The sequence below is a fragment of the Theropithecus gelada genome, chromosome 9, assembly GCF_003255815.1.
Source record: "Theropithecus gelada isolate Dixy chromosome 9, Tgel_1.0, whole genome shotgun sequence".
Taxonomy (NCBI): Eukaryota; Metazoa; Chordata; class Mammalia; order Primates; family Cercopithecidae; genus Theropithecus; species Theropithecus gelada.
Genome location: NC_037677.1, coordinates 86,220,338 through 86,239,585, shown reverse-complemented (window position 1 = coordinate 86,239,585; position 19,248 = coordinate 86,220,338). Strand labels below are relative to the sequence as shown.

At 35.4% G+C, this 19,248-nt stretch overlaps 1 protein-coding gene across 1 annotated transcript in view; it reads right to left on the bottom strand.

The window, feature by feature from the left end:
- Nucleotides 1-1,509: 1,509 nt before the first annotated feature.
- Nucleotides 1,510-19,248, bottom strand: part of KIF20B (kinesin family member 20B) — a 70,884-nt gene continuing 53,145 nt past the window's right edge. Inside the window, exons 27-33 of the mRNA XM_025397664.1 lie at nt 15,055-15,231; nt 13,021-13,131; nt 10,837-11,034; nt 8,055-8,156; nt 7,554-7,704; nt 3,621-3,763; nt 1,510-2,478 (exon numbers count right to left, since the gene is read on the bottom strand). Coding sequence (XP_025253449.1) covers nt 2,401-2,478; nt 3,621-3,763; nt 7,554-7,704; nt 8,055-8,156; nt 10,837-11,034; nt 13,021-13,131; nt 15,055-15,231 — 960 coding nt within the window. The 3' untranslated portion in view covers nt 1,510-2,400. The remainder of the gene's footprint in view (nt 2,479-3,620; nt 3,764-7,553; nt 7,705-8,054; nt 8,157-10,836; nt 11,035-13,020; nt 13,132-15,054; nt 15,232-19,248) is intronic.

Genomic DNA, 19,248 nt, shown 5'->3' with positions numbered 1-19,248 from the left:
TCATTTACAATAGCCACACATAAAATTAAATACCTAGAAATTAACCAAAGAAGTGAAAGATATCTATAAAGAAAACTATAAAACACTAATGAAGAAAATTGAAGAGGACCCCAAAACATGAACAAATATTCTGTGTTCATGGATTGGACAAATCAGTATTGTTAAAATGTCCATACTACCCAAAGCATTCTACAGTTACAATGCAATCCCTATCAAAATACCAATTACATTCTTCACAGAAATAGAAAAAACAATCCTACAATCTATATGGACCCACTAAAGACCCAGAATAGCCAAAACTATCCTAAGCTAAAAGGACAAAACTGGAGGAATCACGTTACCTGACTTCAAATTATACCACAGGCCTACAGTAACCAAAACAGCCTGGTACTGACATAAAAGCAGACACATACACCAATGGGACAGAATAAATAACCCAGAAACAAATCCACACAACTACAGTGAACTCATTTTTGACAAAGGTGCCAAAAACTTACAATGGGGAAAAGACAGTCTCTTTAATAAATGGTGCTGAGAAAATTGGATATCCCCACGTAAAAGAATGAAACTGGACCCCTATCTCTTCACTTATACAAAAAACAAATCAAAATGGATTAAAGAGGTAGATCTAAGACCTCAAGCTGTGAAACTACTATAAGAAATCATTGAGGAAAATCTCCAGAACATTGGCCTAGGCAAAGATTTCTACTAGATAAATACCCCACAAGCACAGGCAACCAAAGCAAAAATGGACAAATAGGATCCCCTCAAGTTTAAAGCTTCTGCACAGCAAAGAACACAAACAACAAAGTGAAGAAACAACTCACAGAATGAGAGAAAAAACATTTGCAAACTATCCCTCTAACAAGGGATTAATAACAAGAATATGTAAGGCGTTCAAACAACTCTATAGGAAAGCATCTAATAAACTGACCAAAAAAAAAAAAAAAAGGGCAAAAGATTTAAATACACATTTCTCAAAAGAAGACATAAAAATGGCAAACAGGCATATGAAAAGGTGATCAACATTACAGATCATCAGAGGAATGCAAATCAAAATTACAATGAGATATCATCTCACCCCAGTTAAAATGACTTATATCCAAAAGATAGGCAATAACAAATGCTGATGAGGATATAGAGAAAAGGGAAAACTTGTATACTGTTGGTAGGAATGTAAATTAGTAAAACCACTATGAAGAACAGTTTGGAGCTTCCTCAAAAAACTAAAAATTGAGCTACCATATGGTCCAGCAATCCCACTGCTGGGTATGTACCCAAAAGAAAGGAAACAGAAGAGATATCTGCACTCCTATGTTTGTTACAGCACTGTTTACCATAGTTAAGATTTGGAAGCAACCTAAGTGTCTATCAACAGATGACTAGATAAAAAAAATGTGGGACACAAACATTCAGCCATAAAAAAAGAATGAAATCCTGTCATTTGCAATAACATGGATGGAACTGGAGATTATTATGTTAATAAGCCAGGCACAGAAAGACAAAGACTGCATGTTCTCATTTATTTATGGGATCTAAAAATAAAATCAATTGACCTTATGGACATACAGAGTAGAAGAATGGTTACCAGTGTCTGGTAAGGGTACTGAGGGTTGCAGGGGAAGGTGGGGATGGTTAATGGGTACAAAAACAAATGAAATAAAAAGAATGAGTATGATCTACTATTTGATAGCACAATAGGGTGACTATAATCAATAATAACTTACTCGTATATTTTTAAATGATTTAAAGAATGTAACTGGATTATTTGTAATTCAAAGGAAAAATGCTTGAGGGGATGGATACCTCATTCTCCATGATGTACGTATTTCACATTGCATGCCTGTGTCAAAGCATCTCATGAACCCCGTAAATATATACATGTACTATGTACCCACAAAATTTTTATAAAAGAAGTGAGACATTCTAATTAAAGACTTGAGATCTTTTCTAAATAATATATATACATGTTTTGTGATCTGTACACACTCTCCAAATCCTAGCTATAATCTAAACAGATATGTAAAACCAGTTGTGTAACAGATAAAGTAAAAAACAATTCATAAGATATTGTTAAATATAAGTAAACCAAATATCTGACCTATTACATCCTGTATAGCAAAATACATGAGAATAACAGCCTCTTTCCTAGGCTCTTCACTGATCCAATGCCTGAGATAACAGGGAAATACAGTTTGAAAGAAGCTATTACAAAAAAGGCTTATAAAAATACACAAATTTTGACTTATTTATTGAATTAAAATTATACTATGTATAAAACAGCAAATCTATATGCAGAGTGATTTAATGCATAATATATACAATTATCTTTACAAAGTCAGGATGCAAGTTCCAATGATTATGACTATAAAATTTATATTAAACATTTCCATAAGTGATTTATTTGGCTGTTTTTGTTCGAAGTCGTCGTTTGATAATCTGGTGATCACTCTCCTTCATTTTCTGGTCCATTAAAATCTGAAATTAAAAATTCCATAGTTTTTCAAAGCTTGTAAGTGAAAATAAAAATCAAAGCTCATTTATAATGAATAAGACATGTCCATGTGCTTAATAACAGAAATGAATGATACACTGGAGAACTTTTTTACTTAAACTTTTATAAGAAGATGGTACTTATACCATTTCTATAAAAATTTCTTTAAAAAATAGACTTTGTAAAAGATTCAACACTATCAAATTCTAGAAGTAAAATAACCTAGACTCTATTGAATTCAAGGCAGATATAGCTTAAAATAATTACAAAAATATTTGGAGACAAGTGCCTCAAATAATTTTTAAGAAATGATCTTTCATGGCAACAAATGTATAACTTAGAAAGTAGAAAGCACATTACATAGTAACTAAGAAAACAATTTTCAGCCAAGGGAAGAAATTATGTACTAATCAAACAGATGCTCAAAAATGACTGACAGAATGATACTTACAATACCATGCACTAATTTACCCTAACTCTTTACATCTTGCATTCAAAAAATCTCATATCTGAAAGCTGTTGTTGCAAAAAAGGTTTCTCCTGATTTTTCTTGGCCACTTCCTTTTAATTTTTTTAAATTTCTTTTAATTGCTTTTTTACCTTCACTTGCATCCACTAAGCAAATGCAAGCATGACAGAAAATTTGAGCTTTCCCTGTGGCAGGACATACTGTTCTGAATCAGAAGAATGAGTCATAGAGTCAGGGTGATAGCTACAGTCTCTTCCTAATAGATCCTCAAAGGCTTAGGGGAAAGGTGGGAGGAAATGGCTGAATGTCAATTTTATATTTTTACCAGGAACACTTGGGCCCAGATTTGCACAACTCTTGTGATTTAAAAAAGAAAAAGAAAAAAAAAAGATTTTGGAGGCAAATAAGTTAAATGGTGACAATTCTATTATTGGAAATAAATTCCTCTGATGCATTTTCAAATGCAAATACATGACACTTGTATACATTAATACAGTATTTATATTTAATTAGTATAAACTTAACACATGTGAGACTAAAAGCATGACTTTTAAAGCACGTTTTCAGAGATCTAAAGAACTGAAATTCAAACCACTGTAAAAAATTAAAAAGAACATGAACAGTTTTACATTGATGAAAATGGAAATACTAGCTTACCACTTGGCCTGATATATCAATAGGAGATGAAATTTCAGTTGTGTATAATTTCCGTTTGACTCGTTTTGGTTGAGACACATTTTCTTTACTTGCTTCTACATTTGAGAGCTTTGAAGAGCTCATTGTTTCAATTATCTTCTTTGCTATAAAATAAAAATGTTAATTAGTTCCTGAAATAATTTTCTAACTGCAAAGGTGGTTTGAAATCCTTAATAAAGATGGTTTGAAATCCTTAATAAAGAATGAACACACACAAATTAAAAACACTGCAATACATATATGGTGAAAGGGCATGAATAGACAAATCACAAAGAAAAAAAGTAAATGTCAAAAAAACATGAAATAATGATCAACAGCAAAAAAAAAGCAAATAAAGTATTTGATTAACGTTCGATGTAGTAGAAAATCTCAGGCATCTTTAATGACTTGGAAAATGTTTATGCTATGTTAAGCAAAAAAGCAGGATACACACATACTGGATCATGCAGTATTAAAAATAAGGTGGTAGATGATCTACTTCAATGCTCATGCATAAAGTTATGCACAATGAGTACTGCGTGAAAATACTTTGTAAACCCTTTACTTGGAGTCCACACGCAAGCGGACAGAAACCAAAGTGTTAACAGCTGATTGCTTTTAGGAAGTAGAATAGGAATTTTAAAATTCCTTACTATGTACATTGCTTTTTTTTATTTTAATAGAAAATATATTTCCATTTGGGAAAATTCCTGGATAGAAATTCACACACATGTGGTATCAAATATATATTTTTTTAAATGGAAAAAACATTTAAGGAAATAGACTAAACTGAGAGACTACTTGTTAAGGGCTGAGTTGGGCTTGAGAGAGCTGAGTCCAGGTATCGGAGGAGCCAATTAAGACAACAAACCAAAATGAAAGTAACAACCCAGCTTTTTAACCACTTATTTCAACAGTATATGCAAGAGGCTAAACCTGAGAAAGCACCAGCTCCTACCCACCCTCTTCTATAGTCCCCCACAGAATAATACAGATCAGCGTAGAAGTGGTGATCATTTTACCACCCAGGCAGCCCCAAACAAAAGGCTCCTGCAGTTTTATAGACTTCAGGGCTGGAGGTTGGAGGGAGCTATACGTGAAAAAGTACCGAGTTACAGTAGAGGAAAGTGTCTTCAAGGTTCCCCCTCCCGTTCCCCTCCATAAGAAGGCCTCTACCAAAGGCCTCAATAAAGAGGCTCTGAATGGAGGCACTCAGGGTAAATATGCAAATATGAGTAAGAGCATGACTAGCTTCAGCGGGGGCTGGATCCTTGACTATAACTCCCTTAAGAGATTATAACGCACTATCTATGCATCAAGTCTGGTGTGGAAAGGGAGGCTTGTCAGGTAAGTCTTTGTAATTGCCTATGGTACAGCCTAAAAAAAAAAGAAATGTTTAAAACTCATATATATGTTGGCCTAGAGCCAAACTCATCACCACTATGTGCTAGCCACTGTACTAAGAGCTGACAGTATGAACTAGACAAGACATTTTGTCCTTGTGCAGATTATATTCTAGTGTAAAAGATAATAAAAAAGCAAAGAATTATAGTTTAAAAAGTGCTAAGACAAAAAATAGGAATGAACAATAAAGATTAAGCGATGCTGGGGATAAGGTGTAGTGAAAGGCTGATGAAGGAAGGTGTCTCCCTAATAAAGTTGCATCAGCTATGAGGGCTCAAGTGTAAGAGGGCAGCTATGAGAAAAGCCAGGGTGTGTTCCAGATAAAAGCAAGCACAGGAAAAAGAGAAAGAAATCAATGATATGAAGGTAAGAAAGAAACTGGCAAATTCTAGGAACTGTCAGAAGCTAGCAGGATTGAAACTGGCTAGTTATCAAACCATAGAATAATAAGAGATAGACTGGAGAGAGTCAGAAATCGGGTCATTCAGAAGAACGAGAAATCATTAAAGGCTCAGAGGAGTAACAAAATTCAATCTGCACTCTGAAGGGAACATTCTGTCATGTATGAATGGATGGGAGATGACAAGAGGGGCAAGCTGGGAGACCAGTGATACTAAGCGATGGATTAACAGTGGTTACAAGGAGCAGCAGAATTTTAAGAACTAATCTCCATTTTTTCTTTTCTCTCTATATTTCCAAGTGGCCCAAAACAACAAATATGTATTACAGTTACAGTCCAAAATATGGATATCTTATATTTCTAGAAATAAGTGAAAACAAAAAGAAAAACGGAAAAAAAAAAATGTATGTCAAGTGCATTGGTAGGGAAGCTGTTAAGGAACCAAGTCAATGAAGTAAGAGAATCGTTACCCTTACCTGATTACGTACTCATTATAGCTACCTACCTCTCCTTGAAAATACATTGCTTTTTAATATAAAAGTAGTAATCAATAAGCCTAAAGGACTCTAAAGAAAAGATGCCCCTCCTCTCCAAATTTAGACATTTAACAGTTTGCTGTTTGTCCCTCCAGATATTTTATCTGTTTACACAAACACATTTTTTAAATGTATGTATTTTTTAAATGTATATAAATATACAAATGGGTCTGATAGGTCAGAAGTTCCCAAACTGTGTACTAAGGCATGCTGCAGCAAACCTACAGAAGCACCTCAGGATATTTTCAATCTTCAGGGGAAACAATGATGCTCAATAGCCCAAAGTTGTTCAGTTTCAAAATGATACTGAATTACATTTCTTTTGATTATGACATCATCTTTGCAATCTGGATTTTCAGAAGCTGAATTTTCAGTGGTTGTTTGGTCTTAAGTTCTAATGCATGAGACTGCTAGTGGTTCTTTGGGTGCAGAGGCAAAATGGAAATTAATTACTGAGACATTAAGGGCACTGTGAACCAACAAAGTTTGGAAACGTCTATGGTAAGTTTTCACAAAAAGTATTCTCACACAACCTATTTGATTCAATTTAACTGCCCCCTGCTTCTAGTTCCTTTACCTCCCTATACTCCTCACTCTGGTCTCTAATTCATCCTATTGCTGTCACTCGGGTAACCTCACAAAAACCCACTCCTCCATCTCACCCCTAAGATAGTCCTTCCACATTCTACATGCCAGATGCATACTGCTGCCTGTAATTGCATGAACATTTCCTACATTTTTCTGATACTCCACCTGTGTTAAAACCATTCCTTCTACATATGTGCACACACACACGTGTATATATCTTAATATACACACAGGTATCAATATGTCCACATTATATTATCAAGAAAAAAAGCACTAATCATACTGTTTTGCAGCTAAACTCAATAGGTATTTATGAAAATACGTGTTTTGATATATTATACATAAATAGATAGTGTTTACATATGCATAGAAAAAAACACTAGAAGGATATATACTATAATACTAATACTGGCAAACTTGTCCAACCCCCCTTATTTTGTTGTTGTTTTTGTTCTGTTTTGTTTTGTTTTAGGCTTTTAGCAGCCTGAAGCCATGGTTTTTAGTTTCTGTCTCTAGTGATAAGCAGAAAACAGGGATGAGGAAGGGGATTTCCTGGCCCAATCAAAAACAGAAACTAAGAACCCATGACTGTATTCTCACCCTTGGACACCCTAGAGAGTGTAATCCTGCCCACATTTCAATACACAGGGTAAATCCTATCTCTCCCATAAAAATCTTCCCAAAGCCCCCCAATCAGAGTAGCTCTTTTCCCTCCAATACTATCATACCTTTGCTTGTACCCCTATTACTATATTAAGTAGCCAGCTCTGGATCAGTTACTTAAATATTGCCTTTCTCCTCTACTACATAGTGAACACCTAGATCTATCATCCTTTTACATGTTTCTTCCCACAGTACCTAGTACAGGACAATGCCTATTTGAAGTATAATATTCACTGAACAGTTGTTGAGTTTATATATCAATTAGGTATTAAAATGTACCCCACATCTAACAAAAAAAGGTCATTACATTAATTTTCTGCAAACCTTTTGATTGAAGAATTGAGGGAGAATGTTGTAAGAAGTCTCCAAATTTCTGTAGTGTTCCTTCTTTTTTCTTAGTGGCCAGGTTTACACCAATTATGGATGCCTGACTCCGTAAAGAATACGTTTTCTTAGATGATGGATGTGTGGGAACCTAATAAACAAACATTTTTTGTTATTGTTGATGAGAAGTGTTAGAAGGAAATAGTTATGGCCATAGCTGAATTAAAGAGGCCAGAGACAGGTTATGAATTCTCAGGTAGGAAACTTGAGATTTAGTGTACAAGGACAGGGATAAAAGGGTCAGACAATGGCAAAAACAGTTTTTCAGGCAGAGTGTTAAAGTCAGAAGTAAACACATAAAGTAGCTGCTACTGGCCAAATGCTAAAGGTTACATCTCAACTGAATTAGACGTATAGGAAAGAGAAGATAAATGAGTTATAATGGAACACAATTGGATTTCTGGATAATTGCTATAATTTTGGACAAATTAAAAGACACACCTTTTGTTCCTTTTTGACAGAAGAATTTCTATCATCTGAAACAGGAAATTTCAAATTAGTTCTGGGTGTAGCATTCTTCTTATTTTCACATTTCACCAAGTCCTAAAAATAATGAATTTTAGCACCGGTTAATTTGACAATATTTTCTTTCTCTAGACTCAAAAAAGAAAATATGTAAAAAGCTATATTATCACTTAAAACAGTGACTCTTAACCGAGGGCAATTTTGAACTCAGAGGACAATGGCAATCTCTGAGGTTATTTTTGGTTGTCTTTGCCAGGGAGAAGGGGATATTATTGGCCACGAGTGGGTAGAGGCCAGGAATGCTGTTAAACATCCCTATAATGCATGGGATAGCCCTTAAAACAAAGAGGTATACAGCCCAAAATGTCAACTGTGCTGGAGTTGAGAAACCCTGATTGAAGGTGTAAATTTTTCACACATATCACAAGTAATGAAATTACATAAGCTAAATGAAAAACATGGAAGGAATAATATCTTTTATTTGAAACTGAGCTTTAAAATACAGCATAGCAATATACCTACCTATTGCCTAACTCCCAAATAATGTAAGCATCTATGTCTAAGTTCTCTCATTGACATTTGACAGTATCAAAAATAAAATAAAAACAAAACTTCATATAACCACATGTAAAATGTGAAAACTTTTAAAATATTATCTTTCTTCTCTATAACATGGGTATGGCATCTTACTCTTCTTTTTCCCAAATAACCTCACATAGGACAAAGCCTTTACAGATATACTCACTGACTTGAACTGCTGCAAATCCTAGTTGAACCAAAGACAAAAGCGGAAAAAGGGGGCAAGAAGAGAAGCAGAGAAAAGATCATGACTGAACTTCAGAATTCGAGTTACAAAGCAGAAGTTATAAGGGTCATAAGAAGCAGATGCCATGACAGGGAAAAGACAGATGGTAGTCACGGGATGCAAGTGAAAAGAGGCCCTGAGGCTACCTCCACACATAGAGGTCAGTAAGGAGCTCTTTAGAGTCTTCACCGGATTAGAATATAGCCTGTCGGGGGATGGGGGGCTAGGAGAGGGATAGCATTAGGAGAAACACCTAGTGTAGGTGACAGGTTGATGGGTGCAGCAAACCACCATAGCATGTGCATACCTATGTAACAAAACTGTACATTCTGCACACATACCCCAGAACTTAATAATAATAATAGTATGTGGAAGAAAAAAAGAAAATAGCATTGCATAAATGATTTTCATGGGAGCCCATATACTTAGTTTATTATAGCAGTGAAGATGTAGTAAAATCAGTTTAAAAATTTAAAGTTTCTACATGATGTATCTACAACAATCTGTAAATCTTTTCTGAAATAGACATGAAGGATATATGCCAATAGTAAAATTAATAAAATATTTATATTTTAACATTCTTGAGAACTACACTCAGTGTTTCCTTCTTCGTTGAAAAAAAATGGATCAAGAAAAAGCCAACTAGATGATGAAACTCAGTGTTTTAATGGTATTTTTAAAAATTAAATAAATATGAAACAAAAGTTAACTAGTAAGACTCCACAAAACAATCTCTGAAGGTGTTACATGTGTAGCAGAAAAACTGCGCTAAACAATATTCACTCAGCAAAATTATTACCGGACAGACAGCCTCAGGAGTATGGTTAATACTATTTCTGCTCTTCCACCAGCTTGAAAATATACTACTCTTTAAAGAAGTAAAAGAAAGTTGAAGAAAAATGATTTTGCTAGAGAGCTTGTAATTAGTTTTAAGCTTAAAACAAGTTACTTTAAAAATAAATATTACTATTTATTACGTATCTGCCACTTGCAGAGCAAAAGCTAAGCATTTTAAACACATTAATCCAGTGTTTCGAAAAGGAGAAAACAGGATCAGAAACCTTATCTGACTTGCCAGATCTCCACAACTAGGACATGGTAGGTTTGGCAACCTTTCAATCAAGAAACTGCAGCTTAAGAGGTTAATAGTTTTTAGCCTACCACTACATAGAGGCCCAAATTTTAACATTGGCTGATGAAAAAAGAATTTCTCTTTTAAAACTTGCTATGACCATAGAGACTAAAGATTTTAGTTAAATGACAAAGATTATACTCAAGCAAGTTAGCCATTTCAGTTTCTCTGATTTCTACATAACCCCCTTTTCCATTACAGGGAAAGTGACTAAGTATGAACAGGACTGGTATACTGAAATGGCTCTCCAGTAAAATCCACCATCATTTGATGTATTATAGTTCAACTGAAGCAAGGGATAAGCTATATCTTTTAATATACATAGCTTTTTATCTGAAGACCATTAAACCACAGTAATATTCTTTATTTTTCTGAGACAGAGTCTTGCTCTATCACCCAGGCTGGAGTGCAGTGGTGCCATCTCATCTCATTGCAACCTCCACTTCCTGGGTTCAAGTTGTTCTCCTGCCTCAGCCTCCTGAGTAGCTGAGATTACAGGTGTGCACCACCGCTCCTGGCTAATTTTTGTATTTTTAGTAGAGACGGGGTTTCACCATGTTGACCAGGCTGGTCTTGAATTCGTGAACTCAAGTGATCTGCCAGCCCCAGCCTCCCAAAGTGCTGGGATTACAGGCATGAGTCACCATGCCTGACCCATAGTGATACCCTTGAAGGGTATAAAATATAGCATAAATTGTGATTTTGGTCTCTAACAGCAGTGCCTATTAACAGGAGGGCAATATAGCAGAGTTTAACTCTACACTGTAACAGCTTTATAATAAGATTTGTTTGTTAAATATACTCATCAGTTAAGTATTTACCTCCTCCATTTCATTACTCTTCCTCTTCCGAGCCTTAGGAATCTTAACTGTCACTGGTGTGGTACAACCAGGGTGTTTCACTGCCATTTTGTTTGGCTGTAAAGGTGTAAACTGAATCTCTAATTCAGGTTTTGGAAATCGAGTGCTTTGATCATTTTCTGTTGACACTTCACAAGAGTCAAGGACTACAGATCCATCCTACAACAGAATTTAAAAGGAAAAATATTATTTGTAGAGTATATATTTATAAACCACAAAGAATTAGTTCTCTCAAATGCCTATTCAAGACAATGCATCAGGAAAGACAAAAAGTGTGCTAGGTCACAGCAAGACAGAAAGATTGAGTTATCATCTACTTTCTTCAGGCTCACACATGGTATGTTAAAATTAGGGGCAACTTAAGAGATCGGTATTTCCCAAACTTATATGATCATAAGAATTACTTACAGAATTTGTTTATAAGACTCCTGGACCCTACCACAAACCCAGTAAATCAGAAACCTCCAAGGGAGGAGGCTGGGATTTTTGACAAACAGCCTGGTTATATTAAAGTAGGCTGCAAATACTTTCCTACTCTTCCTATTGAGAGATGGCGTCTCTCATTCCCCTCTACTTGAATTTGGGCCTTATAGCCAATAGGATGTGGTAGAAATAACATTATGGTCGTCTAAGGCTCAATCATAAGAAGCATTACAACTTCCGTCCTGTCCTCTTAGAACACTTTCAGGACACTCTCCCTCAAAATGCCCCATCTGAGACCAGCTACCATGCCATGAGAGGTCCAATCCACAGGGAGAGGCCACAAATTAAGTCCAGGGGAAGTCCCAGAATCAACTACCAGTTAAGTGAATTAATCATTTTGGACTTTCAGCCTGGTTAAGTATATCGATTACATGAAGGCAAGAATAATACAAAATAGCCTAACAATATGATTCCCCAAACTGTGGAATATACAATAACTGCTGGAATTAGAAAATTGGAACCAGGAAATTAGGACAACATACATACATTTATGGAGAAAGAAATGTTCCTTTATATGTGTTTGTCCATGCAATCAAGAATTAAGCCTTGTTTACGGATCAACTTCAAACTTTTCTGTGAAATTTATGATTTGTATTAGTCCCCAAGGTCAGTGCTAATTATTTGAAACTGCTAATAACTGTCAAGGAAAAACCAAGAGAAAATGAATGGCTGATGTTATTTTCCCAGATTAAAATGTCCTTCTTAGTTGGCCATGGTGGCACATGCCTGTAGTCCCAGCTACTCAGGAGGCTGAGGCAGGAGGACTGCTTAAGCCTGGGAGTTCAAGTCCAGCTGCCAGAGAAACACAGCGAAACCCTTTTTTTTTTTTTTTTAAGACTTTTTCTTCCCATTATCTGCTTAATAAGCTTCTATTCATAAGAGTACAATATGGCATCACCTTCTTTAATCCACTTCCACAACCACTCAGGCAAAATTCATTTCATCTTCCTCAGTGTTACTTATGGTACTCATTTTATATTTCTACTATAACACTTAGCCCATAAGTAAAATCAAACAAGTCAGTCACTTATGTATCTACCTTACACTCCTTGAGGATGACAATCATGTCTTATTGATGTTTGTATCCTCAGCGCTTAAAAAGGTTCCCAACTCTGAATGCTCCCAATAAATGTGTTTTAAAAAGTAATTTTATCTTCAAAAATTTTAAGTAACATAGAATTTTTATCTGTTTCATATCCAACCGCAGAATCTCTATATTATCCAAAGTTATTCACAGAACCCTAAGTCCAAAACAATTAAGGAAACTCATGAGTTGTTACTGAAGATTGGTGACAAAGCTATTAAATGGATACAATTTCAAAAAATACTATTTAACACAATGTTTATTAAAGCAACCTTTTATGAGAGCAAATTATCCCTATTTTCTCTTCTGTAGGATTTCCTATTTCTGACCATCATGTTTGTTTATATTAACAGATCTAGTGCTTTTAAGATAAGATTAACATCATTTGGGGATATGATCTCCCAAAAGAATTTCACCTCTCCTCAAAAGCCTCTAGTTTCTTTCACATAGCCCAGAGCACAAAAAGCTAATTGTGCAGTAAGGTATCTTCAGCAACTGATTATATTACACTTGCAAGTGTTATTTAGCAATAGTGGATAAAGAGAATCAATAAGTGGACTGTGCTGCCAAATACCCACCTCTACTTTATTTCTGGAAATTTCAAAACTTGTCAATTGAGGTTCAGTTTGAAGTTTGTCAGGATCTGCTGAACTAATACGTCTGGGCTTGATATCCATGATTTGTGTTTCCTAAAGTAAGGCAATATTAAAGCAACAGGGCATTGTAACCTGAAAATATATTGAAAACACTTCACATAAAGAATATAAAATCAAGATTTGTGTGAAACTAAACAGTGGAAATAAGTAAAGACATCTTTAATGACCATCTAGCCCTCCTATTTCTCTTTCATCCTCAGAGACTCAGGAAAGGCTGGGTCACTTTCCAGTTTATTGACTCTGATCTAAGGAGAAATCTGAAAGATTGCTTGCAACTTCCAAGTGTTCTGCACACATTTTCTTGCTTTACTTTCATTGCAACTCTGCAGGTAGGTCTGGCAAGAAGCATTATTCCTACCTGCCAGATGAGGAAATAGAGAACTACACATGTTAAATGGCATGGTCAAGGTGTGTACTGAGTTAGAATTGCTCAGTATCCCAACAGTTGCTTTTGATAACACAATTTTGAAAAACTGGAGGCTTCTCAGGAATGCAACTATAGCATTAGAGTATAAAAGACCATAAGGAAAGCTAAACCTTTTCTTGCAGCACATTCTTCATCCCATTTTCTCAGTCATAAAGTTCTATTTCTAAACTCTACTTAGGCAATTTATAAAGAAATATCAGATTACATTTTAAAACTTAATAAACTGTACACAGACCTCCTCATCACAGCCATCAAAATCAAAAGTCAAGTAAACCTCTTATGTCACCTCCCCATTACTGCCAAATAAGAAAGACTCTACTGAATTCATAAAAGGGGAAGTAGCATGTATTGATTTCCACTGGAGTAAGAACTGTGCTACTTGTTTTACAATCTTCATTAATTTCACAACTCTGTTAGGAAAACACTATTATCTGTTTTAGATAAAGATCAGAAATGATAAGTAATTTTTCTCAAAGGTCCCAAAACCACAGCGACAGCAGTTGATACCTAGTTTTTCTGACTTTCTAGTCTATATTATTAAACAACACAATACTACCTCTTTTTAAAGCATGTAATCTCTTTTTTTTTTTTTTTTTTTTTTTTTTTTTTTTTTTGAGACGGAGTCTTGCGCTGTGTCACCCAGGCTGGAGTGCAGTGGCGCGATCTCGGCTCACTGCAAGCTCCGCCTCCCAGGTTCAGGCCATTCTCCTGCCTCAGCCTCCGAGTAGCTGGGACTACAGGCGCCCGCCACCACGCCCGGCTAGTTTTTTTTTGTATTTTTAGTAGAGACGGGGTTTCACCATGTTAGCCAGGATGGTCTCGATCTCCTGACCTCGTGATCCGCCCGCCTCGGCCTCCCAAAGTGCTGGGATTACAGGCTTGAGCCACCGCGCCCGGCCCGCATGTAATCTCTCTTACAGTCATAGTCTTTTGATGTGACACACACATACATATTTTTCCTATTGTCTGAAGGCTTTAGAGCAGCATATTTTTAAGTAAAATTATTTACTCCAGAAAGACTAGCTTCAGATATACCCAGATTCTATTTACTATTTACTATCTCTAAAAGGCAATTCTCTCCTCTTTCAGGATTTCCAGTTCCAAGGTAATATAAAAGTAACAGCTGAATGACTCATGTCTCTCTACCATTAGGCTTACTTTCAAAATAATTTGTACCTTTATAAAATAAAGTTAAGGATGGGTCCAAGTATTCAAATCACCAAGAGTTCATGTTGAATCACACATCCATATTTTAAAGGTAGATTAGGGACTAAACCATAAATTGTTGATTTTCTAATTACTCTACTTGAGAGATATAACCAAAATATTGTAGAAAATGCTACATCTCAGTCATTGATTGACAAATCAATCTTAATGATAAATTTCAAAACTCAAAATCATGAAAAATCTCCACATTTTAAATACTCTGATTCCTTTTTGGTCTATTGAGACTTATACTTTTTTATCCTTTAAGAGTTAGTCAATTAACTATGTTCAATTAAAAAGGCATAGCAAAAAAGACTACTGACTATTTTAGAAGTCTCTGATATGATCCTTTTTAGTTGTTCAATTTCATTATCTTTCTGTACATTACTGGATATCAGGGCTTTTAGCTGTATTTCTAAAGCTGCAACCAGTTGATCTCGTTCTTCTCGCCACTTTTGAAGGTCACTATCTTTCTCTGTCAGCTGGGCTGTCAGTATTTCCTAATCAAGAAATAAAGAAAATATTAAAATCAACCTTGATATAGTATGAATCTAATAATGTTTAGAAATTATTACATGTAACATCATAAATATAGCTGCAAACAAGATTACATAACAAATTAAGTAGTCTAGATAAAATATTTAATTATAAAACAAAATACATATCATTTTATAAATGTCCACGTTATTTTTATCAATATTCCATCTCATTCCAAAATTCAGTTTACTGGTAACTTCTTTCAATACACAATTATAGCTATAGCTTTCAAACTAGTATCAACATTTCTGCCAATATTTGGAAAATTAGTGGGTAAAATCACAGTAATAGCAACAAACAATAGAAAAATGAAAATAGAAAACAAGACCATTTACAATCGGTTCAAAAATCATGAAATACTGATATAGAAAATGTATAAAACCTAAATATGAAAAACCATAAAATATTGCTGAAAGAGATTAAAGAACACCTAAATAAATGGAGAGATTGGTCTGTGTTCAAGGATCAAAATACTCAATATTGTTAAGATGGCTCCTCCAAATAGATCTATAGAGTAAAAGCACTTTTAATCAAAATTCTGGTATGTGTGAATGTGTGTGGAAATGGAAAAGGTGACTCTTAAAAATTATATGGAAATGCAAATCATCTAGAATACTCAAAATTATTTTGAAAATGAAGAACAAAATGAGAGCAATTATCTATAATTTCAAGTTGGCACATTAATCAAGTCAGTGTGTAAAGACAGAGAAATCAACGGGACAGAAGAGACAATCTACAAATGTATGGTCAACTGACCTAAAAAAGTGGCAAAAAAAATTCAATGAAAGGAAAGACAATCTTCCCAATAAACGGTGCTGGAACAACTGAATAGCCAAATGAAAAAAAAAAAAAAAGAACCCCAACCCTAATCTTACATCACATAAAAAATTAACCCGTGGGCAATTGATTTATGACAAAAGTGGCAGAGCAATGAGAAAGAAACAGTCTTTTCAATAAATATTTCCACGTCATTTGGTGGTAATTCACATTAAAACAAACATCAAGAGCTTTGACCACTATCTCACACCAACATAAAAATCAATTCTAGTATCTAAATATGAAAGATGAAACTTCAAAGCTTTCAGGAAATAATATAACACACCATCTTCAAGTCCTTGGGCTTCATAAAGAAAAATGTTAGGACAATTATCTACAATACTATAAAATTATCTACAATGATTGTAATATCTACAATATCTACAATAATAATTTATGAGAACTCCTACTCACAAAAAGGCAGTAAGAAAGAAAAAGCAAACTAGAGATAGAAAGAAGGTACTTGCAAAACATTACAAAAAGGGCTTCTATCCAGAAAACTATAAAGAATTCCTACAAAGCAGCAGCAGCTAGACAATCCAACAGAGAAACAGGTAAGGGAACTTGTATAAACACAGCCAATAACCAAATGAAACAATCTTCAACTTCATTGGTAATGAGAGAAAAGCAAATTAAAACCATTTTAAAAACTGACTGACAATACCATACCTTGGTGGGACTATACAGCTACTGCAACAGCAGTTGAGGTATAAATGGGTACAACTGCTTTGAAAATCAGTGCAGCATTCTACTAGAATTTCACATACATATACCCCATCATCCAGCAATTGTCTTGTGTATATATATACACACAACAGAGATACATGCAAATGTGCACCAAAATAAATGTATAAAAATGTTTATAGGAAAATTTACTCATAACAGCCAAAACCAGAAAACAATCCAAATATCTTCAACATTAAAATGAATTAGCAGTGGTTTATTCATACACTTAAATATTCTGCAATGAAAGTGGACTAACTCCAGATACATGCATGGAAACATGGATGGATGATTCTCACAAATATAAAATAGTGAATGAAAAGAAGTCAGGTACAATCAAATGTATTCATATATTTCAATTTACATAAAACCCAAAAACAGACAAAACTGAAGTGTAACACTGAAGGACAGATTAGTTATTACCACTGGAAAAGAGGCAGAAGAAGGAGCTTCTGAGGTGCAGCAGTGTTCTACTTCTTGAAATAGGTATTAGTTAAGTGGGTACTGGCTTTACAATAACTCACTGACCTATGTTCTATTTGCTTTCCATGTTACTTTTACATCAAAAATTAACATTACATCAAAAACGTGTTTTCTAAATATGGCAGACACATACACAACCTAAGTATGATTATAAAGAAACATATGAGAGAAAAGAGTAAACTAGCTTTCCCTAGGATTAAAAATTCAAAGTGGGATTACTTGCTGGCATTGCTACCAGAGAAACCACTGGTTTGGAACTGGAGCAACTATGACAGCCTTCTCACTTATATTGCCTCTTACTACTGAGTCAGGAAGGTTCGGTGATAGGTATACAGGAATTCTATGTGCTAATTCTGTAACTTTTCTGTAAAGAAAGTGATTTCAAAATAAAAAAGTAAACTTTTTTATGGGAACAAATTTATGAGGACAGAGCATTCAATGGTAGACTCTCTAGCTTCAGAAAGGACACATACTTCAACCAAGGGCTTGATTTCTGGTGTACAATACATGTATGGTCTGGAGTTTAGCAAGTGTGCTGGAAAGTTTAGCTCACAACAATCTCATTTTAATAAAAACTGGCCAACTCTGTTCAATATCCAATGTTAAAAGCAGCTTTAAAGCTAGGGAGGAAAAAAAGTGGAAAAACCGTCCTTACCTTATTGAAAACTAACATTCCAGGCCAGGTACAATGCATAGTCGCTCACACCCATAATCCCAATACTTTGGGAAGGTGAGGCAGGAGGACTGCTTGAGACCAGGAGTTTGAGACCAGCCTGGGCAACACAGCAAGTCTCTGTCCCTACAAAAAATAAAAAATGTACCTAGGTGTGGTGGCATGTGCCTGTAGTCCCAGTTACTAGTCCCAGTTACTTGGGAGGCTGAGGCAGAAAGACTGCTTTTGCCCTGAAGTTTGAGGCAGCAATGAGCCATGACTGCACCACTGCATTTCAGCCTGGGTGACGAGCAAGATCTTGTCTCTTTAAAAGAGGAAAGAAAAGGGAAAGGGAAACGGGAAAGGGAAAGGGAAAGGGATGGGGATGGGGAAGGGAAAGAAGAAAGGAAGGGAAGGGAGAAGGAAAGGGAGAGGAGAAGGGAGAAGGAAAAGGAGAAGGAAAGGATGAAGGAAAGGAAGGAGGAAAGGAAAAACAAAAGGGGAGGGAGGGGAGAGGAGGGAAGGGAAGGAGGAAGGGAGGGAGGGAGGGAGGGAGGGAGGGAGGGAGGGAAGGAGGGAAAGAGGGAAGGAGGGAGGAAGGGAGGGAGGGAGGGAGGGAGGAAGGAAGGAGGGAAGGAGGGAAGGAAGGAAGGAAGGAAGGAGGGAAGGAAGGAGGGAAGGAGGGAAGGAGGGAAGGAGGGAAGGAAGGAAGGAAGGAAGGAAGGAAGGAAGGAAGGAAGGAAGGAAGGAAGGAAGGAAGGAAGGAAGGAAGGAAGGAAGGAAGGAAAATCTTCCAGTTTTTACAGGAAAGTTTAACTGTCTTTAGTCAAATGCAGTCATAAAAAAAGGAAATGCCAACAGATGACAATATGATACTGCCAAGTTACTATTTTTACAGACACTGGTTTTTCATTTTAAAATATTTGTTGCTCAATAGCTTTCCTCGGATTAACAATAACGTTTAGCTTCTTTTTTCTGATTGCCAACATTGCATGTCAAATAGACTAAGTGCCAATTAGAAAAAAAGAACAGGCTAAGACAGAATCATTACAAGAGCTACAACTGGTAAACTGTAGGTCATTTTACAACTGACGGTCATTTCTACTATATATACAGTCTTTTAGAAACTAGGTGACTTTATGTGATAAAATGTACACAATATTAGAATCTACAGTTCAAAATGCAAAAAGTTTTAAAATATAATAGGGAATACTCCATAACGGTCAAAAGGAAGAGATTTTTAACTTCAGTATCTAGACAGTAAGAAGCAATAAGGTATTCTCTCAACATGCTAAATCAACTGAAA